General features: G+C 34.8%; 1 protein-coding gene across 8 annotated transcripts in view; it reads left to right on the top strand.

The window, feature by feature from the left end:
- LOC110466921 (sodium- and chloride-dependent GABA transporter 2-like) overlaps nt 1–26,829 on the top strand; it is a 123,237-nt gene that overhangs the window by 84,182 nt on the left and 12,226 nt on the right. For 5 of the 8 annotated variants that reach the window (XM_021523718.1, XM_021523720.1, XM_021523721.1 and 2 more), the window contains 10 exons: nt 5,452–5,586; nt 6,138–6,309; nt 7,252–7,293; nt 10,768–10,818; nt 11,398–11,569; nt 13,894–14,058; nt 14,984–15,090; nt 15,384–15,508; nt 21,191–21,217; nt 23,867–23,884. In XM_021523718.1, coding sequence (XP_021379393.1) covers nt 5,452–5,586; nt 6,138–6,309; nt 7,252–7,293; nt 10,768–10,818; nt 11,398–11,569; nt 13,894–14,058; nt 14,984–15,090; nt 15,384–15,508; nt 21,191–21,217; nt 23,867–23,884 — 1,014 coding nt within the window. The remainder of the gene's footprint in view (nt 1–5,451; nt 5,587–6,137; nt 6,310–7,251; nt 7,294–10,767; nt 10,819–11,397; nt 11,570–13,893; nt 14,059–14,983; nt 15,091–15,383; nt 15,509–21,190; nt 21,218–23,866; nt 23,885–26,829) is intronic. The other 3 variants (XM_021523724.1, XM_021523723.1, XM_021523725.1) reach the window with 3 other exon arrangements.

Raw genomic sequence — 26,829 nt, 5'->3', positions numbered from 1 at the left:
TGTTGAGAATTGAGTGAAGGTGATATGTGACAAGGGTCGTTGTTATGTTTACTATGGTACGTGTTGAGAATTGAGTGAAGGTGATATGTGACAAGGGTCGTTGTTATGTTTATTATGGTACATGTTGAGAATTGAGTGAAGGTGATATGTGACAAGGGTCGTTGTTATGTTTACTATGGTACATGTTGAGAGCAGGTACACGGGTATGTTGAATTCTAGCCTGGATCATAAGTCTGGAGTTGATTGTTGAATTCTAGCCTGGATCATAAGTCTGGAGTTGATAGTTGAATTCTAGCCTGCATCATAAGTCTGGAGTTGATCCAAGAATCTGTTGGCTGATATTTTGTTGCAGTCCAGACTTCCAATTTATCAAGGGTGGATCATTGTAAAGGCACCTGGAATCAGGGAGTGGTTTAATCATTTTGAAGAGCAGTTATCATATAAATAACTTTACTCACGTCTGTCCGTACAATTTAACATCAATACTTGATTGTTTTATTTTTGTAGCGCAGATTCTTTTGGATATTTGTTCCTATATCTGGATACATTTATCAATTTTTAAAAGAAAATTATGCCTGAGCAAGTAAATTATAAATGAATAAATGAATGGGTGATTCCATATTGTTCTTGTTTAGATAAAATTTAGCATTGTATTTGGCTAAAACTTGATGATTCTGGAACATTTTTAATCACAAAGAATATCTAAGTACATTAATGACGTTTAAGGATCCCAGTACCACTGTCAAAAATTGTAACTAAGTGTTGGATTTTTTTTCTGGCATGACTATAACTTTGATAAATCATTTCTGAAAAGAAAACCATACCTTGCAGGACTTTTATAAGAATTGATAAAGATGAATAAAGAAAATATGATCAACAACAGTGTTCTGGGTGTAAAAGTTATCGGGTCTAGAAAGAGATTTGAACCCTGGACTTCGGATTGTTATACTATCTGGCACAACAGTTCTACAGTTACATTCAAACGGAAGTTAAGGGGAGGTTACTATATACATAGGAAAAACAGCAGTGCAGTGGGACAGGGATCCTTAAAAGTTGTCTCCTTTAAGCTTACTGCTACGATATTTATATCAACAATATGTATTAGAGTTGTCTCCCTTGCAGTTATATGCTACCATATCTTAAGGATACATGCTATCTTACACATTATACTTGTGATTTATAATATTATCATCTGCCTTAAGGATATATGCTATATTATACACTTGAGTTATGGTTGTGATTTGTGTTAGAGTTATATCCCTTGAGGATATGTTAGATTTGTCTCTGTTTCAGATATGATTCAGTCATCTCCCTTGAGAATATATACTATTTAACACATGATACCTGGTTTTTGTGTTAGAGTTATCTCCCTTCAAACTTTAGTATTATCTGATAAATTAAACCTGTCTGAACTTATTGACTGCATACAATCATTTGTGTTTTCAGGTATATTCTAATTTGTATTTTTCAATGTGTTTGATATATTTACCATCTTGTCAAAGATAGTGTATGGATTTACAAATGAAACTTGTTAGGGAAAACGTGCAATTGTACGGATAGAAAACTAATATTCCCTTAAAAATAAGTATTTCGAAAATTATATTTTTAAATTATTAAGTGTCCAGAAAGTGGTCATCGAGGCCAAGTTATGCAAAGCTTAATTGGCGGAGAGTTGTTAAAACAGATTTAATTCACATGTATCTTTGTGTTTGTTTTAAATCTAAATAAGATCTATATAGACATAGCTTTGTTTTTCATTTTCAATATTTTTTCAACATATACTAGATGGACGTTTTGTTTTAAATTGCTCATGCTTGCAGGTTCTGAGGTTGGTTTGATAAATGTCTGTCGTAACCTGAGTAAGAATGAATTTCTCCTGAAATGTCACACCGTACACTCAACAATGCTAATAAGTCTTGATTCACTTTTACAAGTAATTAACAAAAATAGAAAAAAAAACTTTCTTAAAATCAATGGAAGGTTTAACACCAGGTAAGTTGTGTACTCAGTGTAGGGTACCGATGTTTCCACCGAGCCGAGCGCTAACGCTATCTCCTCACTGTCACCTTTTTTCTCACTAATCAATATCCTACAAGAGCTTGTAATGCAGGCACAGTTCCATTATTGATAAGTCAATATTTGTTGAACAAGGAACGGGAGCCAGAACGTGCAGTGAAAGTGTTGACCTTTGACCCCCTTCAATGCTTCAAGTCTATTTGATGTAGTAGATGTCATTAAGTTGTCCTGTCATTATTTGAGATTTGAGATACCGACACACTAAGTGTTATATGACAAGACTCCTGCACGTCACAGCTAAATTTCCATTTTAATCAGGAATAACTGTTTAGGCCAAACAGCCAATGCAATTTTCAAGGAGTGACTTCTCTATATTTGCCCTTCACTGGTCAAATCTATGTCCCCCCTTTATACCCGAACATTTTTGCCGAAGTTTAATTTTTTTCGTGACCTTTTTGCCCTCCATAACTAGGGCAAATTTATCAGTACAGGGAATATAAGTCGATGCCATAACATACATACCATGTAGTAATTTTATGTGAAGGGCAAAGTTTACACTGGGTGAAAAATTATTTCATGGACGAAGGGCAAAGTTTGACGGTATACAGTAATTTCACCCATGTCTGCCGATTCTCCCTATTTTGGACCCTAAAATTAAAAAGTTTCAACCATTGAATTTGCTGAACTATTCCTATTTTCTAAGATGTGATGATTTCATCTGAAGGCTCAAGAGATGCCTTTTAAGAGTTGTTTTTTCCCTAAGATGTATTTACACACATTTAGATTAATATTATGCTTGTAATTCTGAGCATGCGTAATCTCCCCCATGGAAATTTTAAAAAGTTTCACCCTTCAGGTATTATATTTGCTATATATTGTATGGTGTGTACCAATATTTACTTCCTTGATAATTCGCCCTTATTCCTGAAGGTGAAAACAAAGTGAAAGTGACTGTTGCAAAAGTGATGATGTAGTTAATTGGTTGAGGAGAAAATCACCCCCTTGTGATGCCTGTACCTGCTGAGGTAATATGTAACCGATCTGTCAGGATATGGTGAGGTGGTTTAACTCATTCATACCGAAAGTCACATTTGAACTCTTCCAATTCAAAGTTTTGAATAGCCAATCATCCAATGTCAGGGGTAAACGAGTTAAGCCTTTGCTTTAACCATAGATCTACTTCTGTAGTTGACTATTTTTGGAATTCAATCCTTACCCAATACGAAATGAACATTATTGATGAGAACTTATTGTCAAAAGATTCCAATTTCTCACAATTGCCTTTTCTAAGGCTATACAATAAAACATTTATCCGTCTTAAAATGTCAACTTGTCTTGATTGAAAATCCAAATTTAATGACAGCGCCAGTTGTCCTTAAATATCAGGAGGCCTTGAAAGAAGAAAATGAGATTGGAAGGAAGATCACATACGTATAGGATTGAAGTTTTTTTATTCCTATTTACTGTAAACTAGGACACAGATATGGCTAGAAACATATTTTACAAATTATATCTTAATTGAGTTTCTGTGATTTTTAGCTTAACTGATTCACCCCTGAAATTTCATTATGAACTATTCCAGCCTTTGAATTGGAAGAGTTCAAATGTGTCTTCAGGGGTGAATGAGTTAATGATGTTGCTAATATTAATATCCTTAGTAACTATAAAAGCATTAATCCACTTTGAAGTTCTCAGCTATCTAGCGTCACATACAAAATGTACCCAGTATTAAGGCTTTGGGGTTTGGTCCTGCACTGCTCTGATATTGTAAATATTTAAATAAATTAAAGATTTATTGAGTATAATAATTAACTCAAAGCTGAATCAGCTGAACATGTCTGTTATGTAAAGTTTGAAAAAAAAGCTGAATATGTCATTTATGCAAATTTAAAAAAAAACTACCCCTCCTGAAAAGCTGATCAGATTTCAACCAACTTTGCATGGATCCTTATTGGTTCTGGAGAATAATTTTTGTTTTCAATGCAGTTAACACTGAGTAAACATTTGTTAACTCACTGTCCTCCATGTTTGTTTTCCGCTTTGTTTGAAATGTCGTTATCATTGACATCCAGCTCATATACTGAACAACTAGAGAAAGATCAGAAAAAAAATGTTGATTTCAGTCAGTGCATCATTGAAATTGAAGAATATTTACCGCAGATATTTGCAGCAGATGTATTTATAGCTGTAACTTAATTTTGACCCAAGGAGAGCGTGGCGGGGCGTGGGTTTCGACAGTTGGTGCTCGGCTTATAGAGACCTATGATTACTGCTTATTGAATTATTGCTCGTAGACAGAGACAAGAACTGAAAAAATAATTACAAGCATCGACAAAATCATTGAAAATGGTGTAATTATGTTGAGCTTAAGGTACCAGTGTTAACATAATGGTTTACCACAACTACCCTTATTTTCTGGCAATGGGCTGGCCTTAATAACTGTTGGGACAGTCTTTATTGATTATTTTAGGGGTGTTTGGTTGATTTGTACAGAAAGTGAAAGGAGTTTGAAGGGGTCATTATTTGTAGAGTATTAAATTATGATTTTTGCTGAGGTCATCAAAGTGAAGACAAATCCACTGAAATCAAGATTTAAGAGAGGTCACCAGCTAGCAGATTTTAATAGGATTTGCCATTTTATTTTATTAGTTTAAAATGATATTCTGTATATCTTATTTTTTTTGTGATGAACTATTTTCAGTAAATTCTCAAATGCAGAACAATTTCTGCATATATGTACCTTTCAAATGTTTTACATTTTGGGGAAGAAATATACACAGAATAATATTCATCTGTTGTGTTTTCAGCAGTTTAAATTCGAGACACCAGTCATTTACATTCTTTGCTTGACAAAGGAAACAGACTTTTCGAAAACTCGCACAAAAGAAATTTTTCAATTCCTGTTTTTTTTTCTCCAAAACAAACTTAGCATTTAAACTAACAGATTTCATTGTTCCATAATGAAGTACTTAATCACATGGTGTTTTGTAGACAGGCATGGCATTGTGTACCCAATATAATTTTTGACCAATTAGAATGAAGTATTTGATCACATGGTGTTTTATAGACAGGCGTTGCATTGTGTACCCAATATAGTTTTTGACCAATTAGAATTAAGTATTTGGTCACATGATATTTTATTGACATGTATACCATTGCCCATATAGCAGAATTTGTCACCCAATCAAAATACAGTATTTGGTCACATGATGTTTTATTGACAGGTATACCATTGCACACATAGTATAATTTTGTCATCCAATCAGAATGTAGTATTTAATCATGTGACATTTGTTTTAGAGGTATGACATAGCGTATGTACCCAATATACTTTGTCACCAAATCAGAATAAAGTATTTGATTACATGACATTTTGTTGACAACTTGTCACCCAATCAGAATGAAGTATTTGATCACATGACATTTTGTTGACAGGTATGGCCCTACTTGCCCTGTATGTTTTCCTGTTTATACTGTGTATACCACCAATGTTCATACAACACAAACTGGGAGGCTACGAACAGAAAGGCATTGTGGGACTGTTTTCCAGATATCTGCCGATTGCAAAGGGTAAGTTAACATTTGACCAATCAGATAATCATAAAACTCTATGTTGATAAACTATGTACCTTCCATAGCGAGGCTAAATTTATCTAGCAACTAAAAGTACACAGCGTTTTATGTCAAGTAATGCCATTGGAAAAGATAAAATAACACCAGGCAAATTGTTTTCTGAAACAATTTAAAAAAAAATAGTGCTTAAGTATAAATATATATTGATACAAAGTCTCTAGCATCAGCCTTTTAGAAGTTAGTTGGACCAAGCCTATAGTTGTATTACTTTTTCAGATGCATCTGACACTTTGATTGACTTAAAGAAGTTGATGTTGACTGACCTCTGACTCTTGACCTTTAGTTGTTACTTGATTGGATGTTGACTGACCTCTGACATTTGACCTTTAGTTGGTGCTAGAATAGATGTTGACTGACCCGTGACATTTGACCTATAGTTGTTATCAATTATCGATTAATCTCCTACCTGTGTTACAGGGCCTATTTAATTACCTTTGACCTTTGTACTTGGGATGACCTTGATAACTAACCTTTAGCCTTTGTTACAGGAGTGGGTGTGGCCCTGCTGATTGACCTGTTCCTGACCTGTGTGTACTTTGCGCCCTTGGTTTGTCACTTTGGGATGTACGCAGTGATCTCTATGATCCAGGAGCCATACCTGTGGGAGGGCTGTAGTAACGTATGGAACACGGACAAATGTGTGGAGAACCTGCCTGTAACGTACGTACTTCTATACAATATACACGGCTAAGTGTCGGATTTCTCTATTGTGTCAAATTCTCACAAAAAGGTTATTTGAAGCATATTTCGCAAATTCAAGTTTTCGTAAAAGTTCTGTTATTTATAGTTTAGTATTAAGTTTGGATGTTTTAGCAAGGTTTACTTGTTCCCAGATTCACATGCATTCCTTAGCTTAACCTTTTCACCACTGTAGACCATAATTGACTCATCCAGATCAATGTATGGTAAAGTCTACTAAAGTTACCTAGGGGTGAAAGGGTTAGGGAAAGTCCTTAGCCTAAGACTTTCTGTTGGAAATCATTTTAGGAAAAATCTAAATACAGTAAATAGGCTTCGATCGTGGCTGGGACGTGTTGACATACCCAGGTCTATAGTACAATTTACCACTAAATACAGTGCATAGACCTCGATCGTGGCTGGGACGTGTTGACATACCCAGGTCTATAGTACAATTTCCCACTAAATACAGTACATAGGCCTCGTGGCTGGGACGTGTTGACATACCCCGGTCTATAATACAATTTACCACTGAATACAGTACATAGGCCTCGTGACTGGGACGTGTTGACATACCCAGGTCTATAGTACAATTTACCTCTAAATACAGTACATAGGCCTCGTGGCTGGGACGTGTTGACATACCCCGGTCTATAGTAAAATTTACCGCTAAATATAGTACATAGGCCTCGTGGCTGGGACATGTTGACATACCCAGGTCTATAGTACAATTTACCACTAAAAACAGTACATAGGCCTCGATCGTGGCTGGGACGTGTAGACATATCCAGGTCTATAATACAATTTAACACATAATACAGCAAATATATACCTCACGACTGTGACGTGTAGACATACTCAGGACTATTATATAATTTAACACTAACAGTGTGGGCCTCATAGTAGTATTGTTTTTACTTACAGCATGCACTCTCAAAACGAGGGAGTGTATTACAACCGGTTGTCGTAAGTAACACACTAACTGTCTGTGGGGATAGTTTGGTCAGTTTTGTTTTCAGTGTTGCTTTAAGCTTTTGTCTTCGTCACCTTTAAATGTGTTGTGTGTTGGATTAAGCGTAAGATCATGTTCTGCACACCATAAGGCTGATATTTCTGAAGAGAACATATCCAGAATTAAGGATACTTAACTCATTCACCCCTGAAGTCACATTTGAACTCCTCCAACCAAAAGGTTGGAATAGTTCATTATGAATTTTCAGGGATAAACGAGTTCAATAATGCATTGTATCAAAGCCCAAGTACAACTTCAATTGAGTTTTCTTTCAGTTAGAAGCAATTCTGAAAATGCTTTCTTCTGTTGTTATGTAATGTCTTCAGCGTTACTGTCAATGTTAAGACTTGTTACAGAATATTTAAGGGAGGTAACTGTAATTGGAAATCAAGGGAGGTAACTAATTATTAACACTTGTAATTGTGTAGTAGCATATACTAGAGTAACAGTTATCATTGCTAACACTTTTAACAACATATATTAGGGAGGTCACTCATCATTTACTCTAAGGGCGATAACTGTGCAGGATTTGATAAATAATTCTTTTATCACAAAACTGACCCATTTTACTATGTCATAAGGCCATGTCATAAATATGGTATTACACACGTGTAATAAAACGTGAAGGTGCTGCGATTGGTCAAAACCATGGGAACATCTTCCTACGCCACTACAGGTGCTGCCTTTATCTACTGTATTATATGATACACTTTTTGTTATTTTAAATGATTTTGAAACATTGTTTTGTCATTATTATTTTTATTGCATGTAAAATTATTCATTAATAAACAAAGAAGTATTCTGGAACTACTTTGCGCTGTACAATAGGTTTTTACCTATTTATAGTCAGCTGATAACACATTATTGTGTTTAAATATTTTTTTTCAAATTATGAATTTTAGGTGATAAATAGAATCATACATTCATGCCCATGTCATATTGAATTTATCAAACTCCTTCAATAATTTGATATGACGCTTGCCTAAAGGCTCATGTAATATCAAATTATTGAACTTGTTAAATAAATACAATATGACATGGACACTCATGGAAGTTCTCTATTTATGATCTGAGGGATTGTATTTAATTATTTCATTGCATGACTTATCACCTCTTGTAATCAATTCAGATATCAGTTTTCTTTAAGAGTTTTACTCTCCTTCTACTTATATTAAGCAAGTTTTGTTTTAAGGCTTCTTTTGTTGAGTTATAATGATTTATATATATAGGATCTTACTTGAGTTTCCATTTCATATGAGATTTATGAACCAAGTCTCAAAAACAATTAGTCGAGCTAAAATGAAAAACTTGTGACAAGTTTCATAAATTTCATATGAAATGAGATCGAGTGTAAGATCCTTTATATCACATAATCATGATTTGTGGCATTTATTCATGTTAAGCAACAATTTTCATGCAACCTTGAAATGTAAAAAGCCGCCATTTTGACTCAAGTGCGTAAGTCTGTGACGTCATGTACTTGTCCTAGGCCTGACGTCACAATTGAAACTTAAACCATGCGCTCACAGGGCTGATAGGTCATATTACATGGGTTAATACACAAAAAGATATGACATGGGTATATTTACTGGATAACACAGTACATTATGTGATAAAAACATGCATATTCTACTTTCTTCTTTTGTTGTGAATTTCTTTTTATTGCCTCATCAATGATTGTGTATGGTTGTTTGGGAGTTTTGTCCACTAACATCAGTGTCCACGTTAACAAACATACACTAACTTTAAGGTAAAGTCAAAGAGAGGGCAACATCGAGCATAAAGAAATTTTAATTTTGGTTTCGGTAGTGTCATGGATATGTGGTTTGAAGTATGCCTGAATGTTTTTCAGAATGAGTAAATGTGTTTGCATTGACATATTGCAGTAATTCAAGATTACGTTGTAGTGGACTGACATCGTTGCTGCCTTTTTTTTTTACATGTTTGCCATAAGGATTCCTGTACCACTGTTTTTCCAGCATTGTGGGATTTTATGAGAAATCATAAAGATTAAATAAACAAAATTTTATTCAACACTACTGTTCTGAGTGTAAAAATTTAACGGGTCCAGAATGGGATTTGAACCCCGGACTTCAGATTATTTTACTATCGCTCTAACTGATTGAGATACCTGGTCAACGGAAGTGTACCTGAGCTGGGCTACGTTTCTAAACGGAAGTAAAGGGGAGATAACTGTCTATAAGAAAAAACCTCATAGCAGTTGGACAGGGATCCTTAATATCAATAATAAATATATAAGCAGAGTAACTATTTTCTCAGTATTTTGATTGAATGTTGGGTGTATGATAAGTTTATAAAGAATTGTGACAGGTGATAAATTGCCACCAAAATCCTCTGTCCTTTTTAATTTTCAAAAATTAGTTTTACCTTTTATTTGTCTTTTTATAAAAGTTTGCTTATGACAATATAGGCACAAGTATTTTATTGCTGGTTTACAATTCCAAAACAAAACTGTCTGTAAGGCTCTTTGTTGCCCATGGGTAGGGAAATTCTATTAAAGGGGTTTTCAATTTTGGGAAACCCGAGGCTTCCAAAGGTTTTGCACTGATTTGAAAATCCTGAGGGTGTAAGTTCCCTATTGTACACCCCTGGGCATGAAGAGTTTTTTTTCTCTCATTCCAATCACTAGAATTAGCTCAGAGACCACAGTAAGGTGTCAGCAGTTTACTTGTCACACGGAATATTCTGATTTTGTGACGTCCCATCGTTATTGTCCTATTGTGACGCTCCTCTTGTGTCCTCGATGGCCTGTGCAGTTCTGTCAAAAATGCACAGGAATGGGACAAAAATGTGAAAACATCTATTCCGTCTTTGCGTATTGCAGAGTTATCTTCTCTTTGGAGCAGGTATTGATTGTTACGTCACTTGTTTGTGAGAGTAACGTCATCAATTTTTGGGAAAATGACGTAATTTTCTCACACAGACCAATGACGTAACAATCAATACCTGCTCCCAAGAGAAGATAACTCTGCAATACGAAAAGACGGAACATTGATATACACAGGTCATCGTTAATCTTGTGAACTGCAAGCACAAATGAAAAAGACAATACTTAATTTATAATGGTATTGACTGCAACATGATTTTTCTTCATCTGATCTAATAAACTCAATCGTAGAATAGTTACGACTTCCACTTGTAGGTACTGTATAAGGCATGTTTGTTATATACTAACGATGTTTTAGTTTGTAACTTTCTCCTAGTTATAGAAGGCAGACTTGACTCGATAAAAGATATATGATGATATAATTTTGTTTAATATAAGATGTTATCGTTTATTTTTTATATACGGAGGTAGGTTATTATCATGTATTTTTTTATATAGGTTATTATTGTTTATTTTTTTATATAGGTTATTATCGTTTATTTTTTTATATAGGTTATTATTGTTTATTTTCTCCTCACAGAGGACAGGCATCAGATGTTGCTAGACAGACGCCAGAAAAGGAATTCTTCAAGTAAGTATTAAAACAATAGTTCACACGAATTTCTTGTTACTAAGAGTGGTAGCAGCGTAAAGGAGTTTGTGGTAAAGTGTTTTATTAATCTATGCTACAACTGTATTGATTCAGGGAAATAAACAGACTTCATTGATAAAATGCAGTTGAAAGTTAACAGCTCTTGTTTATATTAGTTTATAACGAAATATTTAAAATCAAAGCTTGTCTACAGACATTTAAGAACAACCTTTTCGTTATATTTCCAAATGGAAAAGGTAAACCTTTAACTAGAATATTAATGAAGAATTATGCTATTTCAAACATTTCTCAGATACAAAAATATTTCTTTGTATCATTCTCAAATTTGTTAAAAAGTTGCCAAACTTTACCTATTAAATCATTCACCCCTGAAATTTTATAATGAACTAGTCCAACCTTTGAACTGAACGAGTTTAAATATGTCTTCAGGGGTGATGTGTTAATCATCTTTTCAATTATAGGAGCGATTGATTAGTTTTCAACATTGATAATTCTTCTATTATTTTTTATCCTTGGCACTTAACTTATTACTTGTGTATCTACCGTTTGACTGTTTAGCATGCAGTACCTTCAGATCACTGATAAGATCTCGGACATCCGAGGATTTCCCGTGTGGAACAACACCGCTCCATTCCATGATATTGGATTCTCCATGCTTCCAGTCGGCCTCACTGTTGTCTGGATTGTCGTGTTCCTCATCGTGGGATTTGGCGGCCGAGTCTGTGGCTGGGTATGTATCGGAATCTCTGATTGGATGAAGGATAAGCTGTGTATGTATCAGGTTTTCTGATTGGTTAAATGGCATACTATAAATTGTTAAAATTTTGCTTTGCTAAGTTTTACAGTAGTTCTCAGGTATTTTGATATAATTTTGTCATTTTTGGATCAAAAATCTTGTTAAAGGTAAAATGGTTGAAATAAAATACTGGCAAGTATTTACCATTTTTCTGTAGTCTCCAACATTTTTATCCATCATTGATTGGATGAGTGATGTATGTTCTTTTGCTTGATAATCATGTATCTAGCTGTTTGATTGGCTAAATATATATAAAAGAAAATGTCTAATGTTTGAGTATGTGTTATTGTGAATTCACTATACTGTATTCTGTGGTGAGCAGTACTCTCACTAAGTTTCGAAACGTGTGGTAGATTTGAAAATCATTGCTTGCTTAATGTTCAGATGCAGTAATATTGACCTATAGATATTAATAATTCTGACAAAAATAGCCGGACCAAATTTGACGAATAGCAGCCAGTGTTAAATGAAAACACTGGTTAGATATATTATAAAAATCACTCGGTCGGCATATTTTGGAAAGAGTTTTTATTTTCAACTCCATTTTTGACTATGAAGGTAGACAAATTGAATTAATTAATAGCATACAATTACAGCTCAAACTATCGTTTTATACAATTGTTATTGAATTGAGTCATTTAAGTACTTTTAAAACAGTTTAAAATGTTGCCAGAAAATAGCTCTGACATGAAAAACTTTAAAAAAAATTGGTATGTAATATCAAAGTTTTACTTTATGCACGTTTATTTGTGTTTAAATTAAAACTTTGATATAACATATTTCAAAAATTATGAATCTTATTGAAGAAATAGGGAAGTACCCAGTATGATTAATTCCGAGGCTTAAGTGTTTACTCTCTGTATAATGTTAAATAATTGCAGTATTACAAAGTCTACCGTTGATACATACTCTCCTGATCTGTGTATACATGCCGACTGGATTCCTTGTACTATTTGCGGTTCCATTTAACCACGCGAACCACAAAAACCAATCACACAACAACTGTCGGTGTCATGATGTAAATCTTAGTCACACGGATTAGTGAATGAATGTTTTATCTGCGTGACTCGAGAATTACTGATTCAGGTCGTCTGATTTCGTGAAATTTGGAAGATGTGTCACACTGCTGGTCCACTTAAAATTCTCATCCTCGTCAACTTTAAGCAGGACATACATGTATATTGTCCAGAGGAAAGCTGTGCTCTTTAATCTCTGTGCCTCAGAAAACTGTTTAACTGGAGAAATTTCTTAAAATAAAGAAGTAATACTGTGTTTATGGTGATAAGCCAAGGGGGCCTGTGGATATAAAAATAGTCAAGGTAGAGGTTACGCTTAGTTTTTGATGCTGTGTCAACACAGGACTGGAGGGACTTAAAGTCCCAATCCTTTAATCACCAGAAACTGTGTCCGATACATTCTGATGGTTAGCTTAACATATATTCAGACTTTTTGTTATCTAAGTTTTACAACAGCCTGTTCCTTATGAATTGGGAAAAAAATAGCATTATTTGTATTGAAATTGGGCATAATTATATTCCTCAGTTATTACCAGACATGATCTTATCATCGGTATAATACAACAATACACCAGACATGATCTTATCACCGGTATAATATGGTTACTAAAAATTGTATTGATCATTCAAGTTTCTGGTTTTAGACACATGTTGCATTGTTAAAATATTACTGTGTTATATACAGTGGTATATGTCCATCTGTATTATAACATTTCCCCAGGTGAGGAAGGCAATGGGTTCTCTCCCCAGGCCAGGACATATACCTAAGTCCTTAAAGCGAGAGTTTCCTGCAGAACGTTCAGCATTTAGGCAAATGGCAACAACTGGTTTACCTATTGTCAGTATAATGTGACTGAGTTGAACACTGTCATGGTTGCCTTTGACATGTTATTTCAGTGAGATAGCACTATAAATTTGGCAAAAGATCCACGGTTTAATCACATGGAGGCAAGTACACCAATGTAATGCCTCTATAGTAGACATCCACACACGGTGGCACATCCTTAACCCTGTCACCACTGTAGATCATAATGAACTCATCCATATCAATGCATGGGAAAGTCTACTAAAGTTACATAGGGGTGAAAGAGTTAAATTACCTAAGTTGTTGATAGGATGCTAAACAAAATAAAACCAAACCAAACAATGTTATGATCTCTGTCCAGTGTAATCCACAGTACAAATGTTTAGTGATTACAGAATTTTTGTGTAATACAATGTTGACGGTTTTGTTATATCCAGATCCTGTTTGTGATGTGCCCTGGGTTCCTGGGTACGCTATTTGCTGTCTTAGTATACGGCTACATGAACCTAGACAAGGCCGCCTCAAACCAATTCCTCAGCAGATTCTACAACCTGAACTTTGATGGTTTTGTTGACATCCGTACCAACAGAAAACTCATCACGGTAAAGGATTTATTCTGAAAATAATATTTGTTGTTCTGGACAAAGAAATACTGATTTGAGGAATCTAAATATTCAGTTGTCTCGGTTGTCACTTTATTTCCCCAGCTGTTCCTGTTGGGTTTATTCTAAAATTCTTCACTGATGATCTATTGAGAAGATGTTATTTTGTTATTGATAATAATTATCAGTTGATTTAATATTTCGGAAAAAAAATCAAATTTTAAATTGGGCCACTTCAACCTGGAGAAAAAAAGGTGATTGGCAGTGTTTATCACATCCTTGATATCCAGGGGTTACGCTCACTTTCGATCTCTACACTCCTGGAATATGTCATAGCGAAATTGAAGGCACACTGCCAGCTATTTGATTGGTGTCAGGTAAACTAACCTGACCAGTCACTAGGCTGATACTTGTGAAGATCACAGAGGAGCGACGCCCGACTTCAAAGCCAGTAAGTTTTAGGAGTGACGCCCGACTCCAAAGCCAGTAAGTTTTACGAGTGACGCCCGACTCCAAAGCCAGTAAGTTTTACCGTTACACGATCAGGAGATTCTTTCATCAAAGGATCAAACTAGTTTTCTCATCTCATCCACAAAGTGGTGCAAAACTGAACCTTTGATTTTGCTATGACATATTCCAGGAGTCCAGACAGTGAAAGTGAGCAGCACCCTGGGAGAATCGAGGATGAAATAGAGTAGATATGGTACAAACCTGGAAAATTGTACTTGACCCCTGTGACCTTGAAAGTAGGTCGAGGTCAAATATATGCAGAAACTGTATTGTCACTTATTTCTATGAAACAGAACTGGGAGAAAGGGTTTAGCCTCCTGATGAACTAATTTCTAACTTATTTCTATGTAACAGGACGGGGAGAAAGGGTTTAGTCTCCTGATGAACTCATTTCTAACTCATTTCTATGTAACAGGACTGGGAGAAAGGGTTTAGCCTCCTGATGAACTCATTTCCTGTGTGGACAGCCATTCCTGCCACCCTGGGCAAGATGACTGGGCGAGGCAAAGTCAGCCGTAACTTGTAAGTCACAGTCTGAAACAGGCCAGTAAAAAAACAGATGAGCCAAAGTCAGCAGCATTTTCCCAGTGGAAAATGGAAATAAGGTTGAAATGATGAAAGTAATTTATTTATAAATTCGCCAAAAATATTTCAATTTTGTTTGATGCTGTGATGTTAATGAAGGCTACACAACTGATTTATTTTCTGACTAGAATTTACCAATTCAGTGTAACTTTTATTATAATATTGTTTCCGTCTGTTTTGTGTTTACTTATATTATAATGTTTATTTTCGGCTATTTTCTGTTTGAACAGGGGTTGGCTACTTATCATACTTGTATATGCCTGCATAGTCCAGGTACCTCAGCTAGCCATGGCTCCCTATCTAGGCAACCTGCTCGACAAAACCTCGTCATCCCTACCCGAGAGCACCTTCCTAGGTAAGGGCCCTATTGATACACATGTGCTCTAAGGGAGAGCACTCTAGTGACATTGGTTGTTTTTTCCATTAAACATTGACTATATATATACATGCTACTCCTATTATATGTGTCTTTGTTAAAACTTTTAGGCAACACCTACATGGAGTGTAAATAAAAATATTTGTTTAAGAATTTTTAATCACAAACAAAATCTGCATTCGATTTAAATGCATTTTAACTCATTCACCTCTGAAGACACATATGAACTCTTCCAATTCAAAGGTTGGAATAGTTCATTATTAAATTTTCAGGGGGGAATGGGTTGAATGATTTTTTAACTATCAAAACAATACTAGGCAGTTAAACGGCTTGTAGCTGATATTGATTTGAACAGCTTTAGTTAAAAAAATAAAATACAAATTATTCTAACTGCTATTGAAAAAAAAAATGAAAAAAAATCTATAACTCTGCTACTGCCGTGTGTGTATAAATCTATATAGATCTAGATGTGTATATAAACCTAAACTAAACTTGACATCTTTCCAACTAACATCTGTTTCTGATTCTAAAGTCCTCAGATTAATTTAGATGCTTTAACAGTAGTTTGTGTTACTAGTATCCTAAGAAGTGTATTTCAGTGAGTTCTATCGACTCCTGTTGTGTTGGTGCTGTTATCTGTATACGAGTAGGGCATTTTAGTAGGGTTTTCTTCTGTTATGATTTGCTCACATTATCAGAATTTACCCATGTGATGAATTTTTGTGACAGTAACTACTAGAATATTTTTCTTCAGAAATATTGTTTTGTATGAATATATCCTATCGGTGAATATTTTTAGTTGGCAGAGCCATTTTGTATATTATTTACATTTATTTTGTATAATATAGTTAAAAGATTTGTTCTTTAAATAGATGACAACTATTTTGTAAATCAGTGAAAATTATTCTATTAATAGGTGATAGATTTATTACACTCTGGGTTTATTAATCGTTATCATCATCAAACTAAAATACTGTTTTCCATAATCACTGTCTTTACGATTATATTTGAGTTATCAAGAGTATTGTTTCATGTTAGATTATTTTTTATTATAATTTATTATAATTTAGTGTTTGCTTACTCCTGAATGTTTGTTGTTTGAGTAGAAATATAGACATTTATATAAGCTGCATGACATTCTGAAACAGTCTCTGGCAGATGATTCACAAGTTTGTTTATTGGTGACTTCAAAACTGAATATAAAACAAATCTTTACATAGCTTACTTTATCTTACCATACTGTACACTGGGAAAGTATTACCCGGTCAAACTTTTGCCCTACGACGGTAAAATCTATATTCGCCCAGTCAACTTTCACCCTACAACAGTAAAATCTTTTTTACTCGGTCAATTTTTGCCCTACAACAGTAAAATCTGTATTCGCTAAGTCCAACTTTCACCCTACAAAGGTAAAAACTATATTCACCATGTCAGAATTTCACCCTACAACAGTAAAATCCTTATTTGCCCAGTCAAACCTTCACCCTACAACATTAAGATCTACATTCACCAAGTCAACTTTTGCCCTACACTGGTAAAAACTATATTCACCCAGTCAAACTTTCACCCAACAATGGTAAAATTCTTATTTGCCCAGTCAAAGTTTCAACCTACAACATTAAAATCTGTATTCGCCAAGTCAAAGTTTCGCCCTGCAACATTAAGTTCTTATTTGCCCAGTCAAAGTTTCGACCTACAACATTAAGTTCTTATTTGCCCAGTCAAAGTTTCGACCTACAACATTAAGTTCTTATTTGCCCAGTCAAAGTTTTGCCCTGCAACATTAAGTTCTTATTTGCCCAGTCAAAGTTTCGACCTACAACATTAAGTTCTTATTTGCCCAGTCAAAGTTTCGACCTACCACATTAAAATCTGTATTCGCCAAGTCCAACTTTTGCTTACAATGGTTTACTCAACCTGTGTTAACTTGGCCCTCCACATCAGATAACTTTGTTAACTTGGCCCTCCACATCAGATAACTGTGTTAACTTGGCCCTCCACATCAGATAACTGTGTTAACTTGGCCTTCCACATCAGATAACTGTGTTATTTTGGCCCTCCACATCAGATAACTGTGTTAACTTGGCCCTCTACATCAGATAACTGTGTTAACTTGGCCCTCCACATCAGATAACTGTGTTAACTTGGCCTCCACATCAGATAACTGTGTTAATTTGGCCCTCCACATCAGATAACTTTGTTTGATATGTTGATTACCTAAATGTTTGGTGTATTAATAAATTGTCCCTCGTTATGGACCTCAGATTGTTATACTAAAGGCCACACTAGGACTCCAACTCTGGACCTCATATTGTTATACTAAAGGCCACACTAAGGCTCCAGCTCTGGACCTCAGATTATTATACTTAAGGCCACACTAGGACTCCAACTCTGGACCTCAGATTGTTATACTAAAGGCCACACTAGGACTCCAACTCTGGACCTCAGATTGTTATACTAAAGGCCACACTAGGACTCCAACTCTGGACCTCAGATTGTTATACTAAAGGCCACACTAGGACTCCAACTCTGGACCTCAGATTGTTATACTAAAGGCCACACTAGGACTCCAACTCTGGACCTCAGATTGTTATACTAAAGGCCACACTAGGACTCCAACTCTGGACCTCAGATTGTTATACTAAAGGCCACACTAGGACTCCAACTCTGGACCTCAGATTGTTATACTAAAGGCCACACTAGGACTCCAACTCTGGACCTCAGATTGTTATACTAAAGGCCACACTAGGACTCCAACTCTGGACCTCAGATTGTTATACTAAAGGCCACACTAGGACTCCAACTCTGGACCTCAGATTGTTATACTAAAGGCCACACTAGGACTCCAACTCTGGACCTCAGATTGTTATACTAAAGGCCACACTAGGACTCCAACTCTGGACCTCAGATTGTTATACTAAAGGCCACACTAGGACTCCAACTCTGGACCTCAGATTGTTATACTAAAGGCCACACTAGGACTCCAACTCTGGACCTCAGATTGTTATACTAAAGGCCACACTAGGACTCCAACTCTGGACCTCAGATTGTTATACTAAAGGCCACACTAGGACTCCAACTCTGGACCTCAGATTGTTATACTAAAGGCCACACTAGGACTCCAACTCTGGACCTCAGATTGTTATACTAAAGGCCACACTAGGACTCCAACTCTGGACCTCAGATTGTTATACTAAAGGCCACACTAGGACTCCAACTCTGGACCTCAGATTGTTATACTAAAGGCCACACTAGGGCTCCAACTCTGGACCTCAGATTGTTATACTAAAGGCCACACTAGGGCTCCAACTCTGGACCTCATATTGTTATACTAAAGGTCACACTAGGGCTCCAACTCTGGACCTCAGATTGTTATACTATTACTCAAACCAGCGACCTGGTCAGGGGAAGTGTCCTGTCCCAATAATGCTACAAATAGAATTAAGGATTGTTATACTAAAGGCCACACTAGGCCTCCAACTCTGGACCTCAGATTGATATACTAAAGTCCACACTAGGGCTCCAACTCTGGACCTCATATTGTTATACTAAAGGTCACACTAGGGCTCCAACTCTGGACCTCAGATTGTTATACTAAAGGCCACACTAGGACTCCAACTCTGGACCTCAGATTGTTATACTATTACTCAAACCAGCTACCTGGTCAGGGGAAGTGTCCTGTCCCAATAATGCTACAAATAGAATTAAGGGGAGGTAACTGTTTATACAAAAACAAATTACAGTGGAATCTCTGATGTTTTGCCTACAGTGGGACAGGTATCCTTAATTGATGAATTTAATTTTTAATCTCTTTGTAATCTTTTAAATTCAGTAAAATATGTTTTAATAAAAAACTTGGAATCATATTGAAATTAACCTTAATTGATAACTAAGTTGATTTGTAGCTTTCAAAGGGAACTCATATTGGGAAATCAACACAAGCCCTATTTTCAAAAAAAAAATTGGCAAAATTAAATTATAACAAACAGTAGAAGATACCATTTATATAAAGAAGAGTGATCTTCCTTTTTAATAGCCGATGAAATATCGTCACATAGATTTGAAGAAAACCTTTGTAATTCTGTGAAATATTGATTTTGTCTACACCAAAAACAGAATTGTGAATCGTCAAAACACCGAGTTGATGAAAATATTAGTATTGTAATAGCTTATATCATTATTTTTTATAAAATGACCAGCATTGTTTTGGTTGAGTGTTTGATGAGGTTTCTTGCTTTATAGATATTCCGTATTCAGTTTTACATGTAGACATGCATATCCTTACGATGAAAACTAGATTTTTTCAGTCAACATTTTCATGCTAATGGTATTGCCAATGTTTCAGCGAACATGTCTTTTCCTGTGTTTTCTTCTATTGAAATGAGTTGGAAATTTTAATTAACAAACACATTTTTTTTCCTGATTTGATGTTAAGCTGCTTTTAGAGACAAAAGTAGTAGTTTTGGTTTGAAATAGAGTTTCCCATTAAGATATCATTAAGGTAATGTTGAAATGTGTAAATTACGTACAAACTTTTAATAGTTATCAGCTAAAATAAAACATTGAAAGGTAGACCTTTTTTGTCAAATTTAATGTAATTAATTTGGGGGAAAAAGACTTAAATTTCCTGTTAAACCTTTTTGTAGAAGCATAATATGCCAGTAACAGTTTTATTTGTGGTCAGATATGTTTTGCATTTATTTCAATGCAAAATGATATGAATGTTTGTCTTTAGTTGGACTACGTAAGCATCCTGGACACTTAACTCATTCACCCCTGAAGACACATTTAAACTTTTCCAATTCAAAGGTTGGAATGGAATAGGTCATTATGAAATTTCAGGGGTGAATGAGTTTCAAAATTCTCAAAAAAAAAAGCTGTTCTGGTAAAAAAAGTTTAGAGGGCACTTATAAGGGGTGGGCTATCTAAGGTACACCACCTTTAATTACTTTCTGACACTAATACGTATATCTTGTCTCACAAATACAGAAAATTGTTATCTTTGAATATTGTCTGTTGAACTAGAGAATCGTTAAACTCGTGCTTAATTAATTCTCTATTTAGAGAACAGGAAACAAATTTGTATGTAAAATATCAATACTTTAATGAAAGTTTCTGTCATTGTAGCTTGTAGAGATGTCTGGATTTTAAGTTATATGTGATTCAGGAGTTTCAAAATTTTTAAAATCCTAATTCACAGCTTTTATTCACAGCGAGCTGTTATTGAGCCAGATACATTTAGCGATTACTTCGTCAATAATCTGAAGTGTAAAAAGACTGCAGTGTTTACTGGGTGGTGGATGGCCGTCAGTGTTTACTGGGTGGTGGATGGCCGTCAGTGTTTACTGGGTGGTGGATGGCTGTCAATTCAGAAATGTGATAGATTTTGTATTGTCATATTTATCAGATAAAAGGGGCAAATTAATGCTGGAATACTTAATACATTAAATTTGTTTTGTAGAACAGGTGTCTTTTCAAATTGCAGATTTCAAATATTTTGTTCAGAGGATTTTTTTTAATTCATGTTGATGGCGAAGCAGGTCAAAATTTGTTGACACCATGACAAATTTGAATATTTTCTAAATTGCAGATTCCATTCCGATTGGTTAAAGTTGATAAGTTGGCAGCATTTTTACAAAGTTTGAATATTTTAAATTGCAGATTTCAATAACGTGGGCAGTTCTTCAGGTAATCCATGGTTTTGGACAGTTCCTGCACAGAACTGTAAATTATAGTCCCGTACACAAACCTCATGATTATCTCCTATTTAATTATTTTACAGATTTATGTGCACTCAAATTCATGCATGAAAAGAAGAAATTAATTTTAATTAATAAAAAAATAATCATGCATGAGTTTGGCTGGTTTTAGTAACTCAACTGTCCAAAGGGCAAGTGAGCTTATGTCATGGTGCTGCGTCTGTCGTCCTTCCATCATCGTCAACTTTTCCTTTAAACAAGTTCTTCTGAAGAATGGACAGGCCTAGAGTTATTGGCTGAAAGCTTTTTTGGTAAGAGCCCGACAAAGTTAGCGAACAAAAATGACCTTGACCTACTTAAAAGGTCACAGGATTCAAAAATGTGTCAAACGCTTCAACCAAGTTCTTCTTAAGAACTGAAAGGTATAGAATTTGAATCTTCATATTTGGCTGGTAGCTTCCAAACTTTGCCAATGAAAATAACCTGGATCTACTTTCAAGATCACAGGGGTCAAATATGTCAAGCACATCTGACAAATTCTTCTGAATAATGGACAGGCCTTGACTCATGATATTTGGCTGAAAGCTTCATTTGTAAGAGCCTTATAAATTTTGAGAAGGAAAATGACCTTGACCTTCTTATAATGTCACAGGGGTCAAACATGTTAAAAACATCAAACAACTTCTTCTAAATAATCGAAAGGCATAGCATCAAAATATTTGGCTGTTGGCTTCTTAGGATAGAGCTCACCAAAGTTTTAGAATGAAAATGACCTCAACCTACTTTAAAGGTCACAGAGGTCAACAAAACTTCAAATGACTTGTTCTGAAGAACCAAAAGGCATGGATTCATAAGATTTGGCTAGTAGCTGCTTGGAATAGAGCCAGCAAAGTTTGATAAGGAAAATGACCTCCACCTACTTACAAGGTCACAGGGACAAACATGTCAAACACTTGTTACATAACACGCTGATAACACTTCAAACAACTTCTGAAGAAACGAAAAGAATAGAATCATAATAATATTTGGCTGGTAGCTTCCAATGAATAAAGCCAACAAAGTTGGCGATTGAAATATTTGTAGTACAGTATAATATTTAATGAGAATATTTTGAAATGACTGCTCAAATATCAAGGTGAGCGATACAGGCCCTCTGGGCCTCTTGTTTACAGAAAGGAAGATATATTGTAAAATTGTTTTTTCTACAATAGAATTATTTGGTCAATCAAATCTAACTGGCATAAAAGGTGTTTTTTTATCTTGGATAAATTTCTCGTATTTTATCAATACATGTGTCTGTACCTATATGTTTATCAGTAAGTTTTGAAACTCCTAATAATGTGAATCTGTTGAACTCATTCACCCCTGTAGATACATTTGAACTCTTCCAATTCGAATGTTGGAATAATTCATTATGAAATTTCAGGGGTGAACAAGTTTAAAAGGAAAGCTTATTTACACCTTTGCACCATTACACAGAAATTGTTTTTATCTCAGTATATGGAGAAAAGTTGATGCTTCATGGGGAAACCCTAATGTCTGTACTGTCTATCCCAGCCATTATATAGAATCACCTGTTGGCAATTTAATCTTATTTGAATATTGAACACCATTTTTAAGCTATGTTTCATTTTGTTCAATGCTTTGAGCCGTTTCTGGAACACACCAACACCACTGCATTGTTAAAGCATTTTGTATGGAGATGTAACACTAAAACGATATGTCCTCGATGTTAATAGTATTAACATTTTAAAATCTTTGGCTTGTGTTAAGGTGTCTGAGGTCTTGCATCACAAATAAAACTTAAGTCTTCACCATAATTTTTTTTTTTTTTTCAGTGGTAAATTCAGTGTGTAAAATTCTTAATATATATTTTTTTTTGGTTGGAAAATATACATTTTTTTTTAGCTGTTTACAAATTGTTACTCTCAGGAGAAGTCAGAAATAAGTTTGTGCAGCAAGACTAATATTTTACCTTAACTGAAAATTTTCAATATTGATGTCATGAAACTATCACAAAATTAATCCAAAATTTGTTTAAAGGTAATGGATGTAGAAATATGTTGTCTTCAAAAGTTTCCATGCAATAATTCTTAAAGAAATGTGTTGGTGAAATATCCTGCAAATATTTTATATCAGTATAATTCAATATGGCTGCTGGTGGCCATCATGGATTTTGTACAGGTGTGTTTCATGTGATTTCTTTTGAAGAAATGATCAGTTTTGGATGAATTTGCCTGGTATACTATTATTCAATTCCCTTGTTCCAGATACGTGCTTGTCCCACACTCATCCCTATTTGATGAGACTGTTTTTATTAGGACATCACAGTTACTCCCATAGATAACGCTACAAAAACTTTCCAACATCCTACGTTATTGGATGAACATTTTAATTGACACCTAAAAAATTACGTCAAAATAGATTAGATTGCAAAATTCATAATTTTCCGTATAATTGTGAGAAGATATCATTGAGGATAAATTTGCAAGTAAAACTTTTTCTGAAGTCCTTATGTTCATCTGTGGTGGTTAAGCTAAACTTGTGTTCTTTTGCCTTATTTGTTTTTATTGTCACACCGGATTGTAATTAAAATGATGATTTATCTTTCATTTTGATTCGGCACTCACACACACAGGGAGCACTGTAGATACCTGTAAGTTATCTCCCCTTGGCTTGTATTTGGTCTGTTTGGTGCCACACAAACCATCCTTAGTCTTTATTACCTCTGTCATACATGTGATGTCTTCATAACTTATACTGGGGAGATTTCTCCCCCACTCGAAGAGAGATCAAGTATTTTCTAGGGAGATTTGTCTTAACAATTATTTTCCCAGAATCTGATTAGTGAATTTTCTTTAGTTTTGAACAGTATTCATCAATTTGGACTCTATTTGTGTTTATATGCATATTCTAAAAAATTAGTAATTTCTGATATTGCAGCTATTGTTTAGGACATTTTAATTCTTTTATAGAAGTTTTAGGTTTTCAGGGTAAAACACAGGGAGACGTCACATGCATGATCTCCTATAGCCATCATACCCTCTAAGTCACTTCCATTTTGCAATCAATGAATTAAAATAGATTAAAAGATTTCTAAATGTATAATTATTGTGAAATTTGATTAAAAACGGACAACTGGACAAGGTTTTGGGAACTCCCTTCCCTGTTGTCTAGTATACTGGACAAAGTTTTTGGTACTCCCTTCCCTATTGTCTAGTATTCTGGACAAGGTTTTGGGTAATCTTTTCCCTGTTGTCTAATATACTGAACAAGATCTTGGGTTCTCACACCTGCATGGTAATTCAGTATTGCGTCTACAAGTATAAAAGTGATATCATAAACTATAAATCATAATTCTTTTTTTTTGGTGACACAAAAGTAATGGGATGTATTTAACTTCAAAACAAAACATTATAAAAAGTACTCTGAAATCTAATTTGTATGTTGGTAACAATTAAACAGACATGAATTGGAGAATTTGGAGTTCTTTTTTTAAAAGCCCATGTACTTGATTTGGTTTTTAGCTGTCATCCCTTCATGTCTGTCCTTTCTGGTGGTTTGTGCAAATTTTGCTTAGAATTACATACATTTGTTTTTTTAATATGATACAAAACATAATGTGTAGAGGGGGGGGGGGGGGGACACTTCAATGATAATTCTCAAGTATGTGTAGAGAGACAATTGAATGATCTTTCTCAAGTTTGTGTAAGGGAGACAACTCATTGATAATTCTCAAGTATGTATAAGGGAGATAACTCACTGCTAATGCTCAAGTATGTGAAAGGGAGATAACTTATTGATAATTCTCAAGTATGTGTTAGGGAGACAATTCATTGATAATTCTCAAGTATGTGTTAGGGAGACAATTCATTGATAATTCTCAGGTATGTGTAAGGGAGACAATTCATTGATAATTCTCAGGTATGTGTTAGGGAGACAACTCATTGATAATTCTCAGGTATGTGTTAGGGAGACAACTCATTAATAATTCTCAGGTATGTGTTAGGGAGACAATTCATTGATAATTCTCATGTATGTGTTAGGGAGACAATTCATTGATAATCCTCAGGGATGTGTTAGGGAGACAACTCATTAATAATTCTCAGGTATGTTTTAGGGAGACAATTCATTGATAATTCTCAGGTATGTGTTAGGGAGACAACTCATTGATAATTCTCAAGTATGTGTTAGGGAGACAACTCACTGATAATTCTCAAGTATGTGTAAGGGAGATAACTCAATGACAATCAAAGGTGTGTAACATACAATAACTCAGAAGCAATGGGAGCCTTAATGTGTAAGAGATATATCTTTGTGACGACTCATAGGCATATGTAAGGGAGATAACTCTAAACAGCCCACAGGTATAATGTATTGGGGAGGATATATCGAAGAAATTTCAAGTCAACTTCCAGCTATAATGTTTAAGGCAGCAAAAAACCTTAATTGATGTTGAAAGCAGCCCAGATATTTGTTTAAGTTTAGATTCAATTCCACCCTCCACTAAACCCACTCCCAAAGTTTGTGTAAATAGCATACTTTCTTGTTAAGAGAAGGTGTTATTTATATTGTTTAATTCCACTTTATAAGGTGTTGTTTATATTGTTTAATTCCACTTTACATGGTGTTGTTTAGAGGCTGTTATGCATGCATAGCCTCAGTTGTATGAACAGGATTCCCGTTGTTTGAAATGTGAATGGCGGCTTTTTGCTGATATTTGTTTTTATTTTTTTGTATGCGCTGTGTGATCCTTTTTGTGGTTTCTATAATTTCTCCTTAGTATCAGACGTGATGATATAGTATCTATAATACCTACCTTGTCTACCTTCAGGGTTTATAAGTGTCCTATACAATGTATCGGACGTGATGATATAGTATCTATAATACCTACCTTTTCTACCTTCAGGGTTTATAAGTGTCCTATACAATGTATAAATTATGTAGCAAGAACTCGGTTTTCAATGTTTGTCTATATCTTAATGCAATTCTTAGAATTTTAACCCTTTCACCACTATATAATTTTAGTAGACTCTGCCATGCATTGATCTGGATGAGTTTATTATGATCTACAGTGGTAAAAGGATTAAAAGTGAAAGTTTAATTTGCTTGAAAAATGTATATGGAAAAGTATTGATTATGTGCCTTTTTAAAATGATAACTATCATTTGACCTATTATATGATGTTTGTATGGGCAACTAACACAGCTATCACTAATATATATATATATATATCATGCAAAGCTAAGCATTTACAAATAACAGCATGGAGGAATTCACACCATTCATGAGAATAAAGAAGTTGATGGAAAAAGAAGGACAATCTGCCTTTAACAAAGAAGCGTTTGTTACAAATCCTGTTTTCATTGCTTTGCTGGAAACACATGTACAGAGCATATATAATGACAGACAAAATAACAGGGTTAAAAATAATTTCAGGGATGTACAATTCCACTAGTCCCATACTGAGGGCTACATGTAGTAGACTTATGTCATACCAAAGGACGTTTTCAATGTTTAAAATGAAAATATATGTGGTTCCACTAGCCCCTGTCCTAGGGATGATGAACATTCTGTATATGGTACAATATTTATGTTGAT

Source organism: Mizuhopecten yessoensis, unplaced genomic scaffold (genome assembly GCF_002113885.1).
Source record: "Mizuhopecten yessoensis strain PY_sf001 unplaced genomic scaffold, ASM211388v2 scaffold11147, whole genome shotgun sequence".
Lineage (NCBI taxonomy): Eukaryota > Metazoa > Mollusca > Bivalvia > Pectinida > Pectinidae > Mizuhopecten > Mizuhopecten yessoensis.
This window is presented reverse-complemented; position numbering and strand designations above follow the sequence as displayed.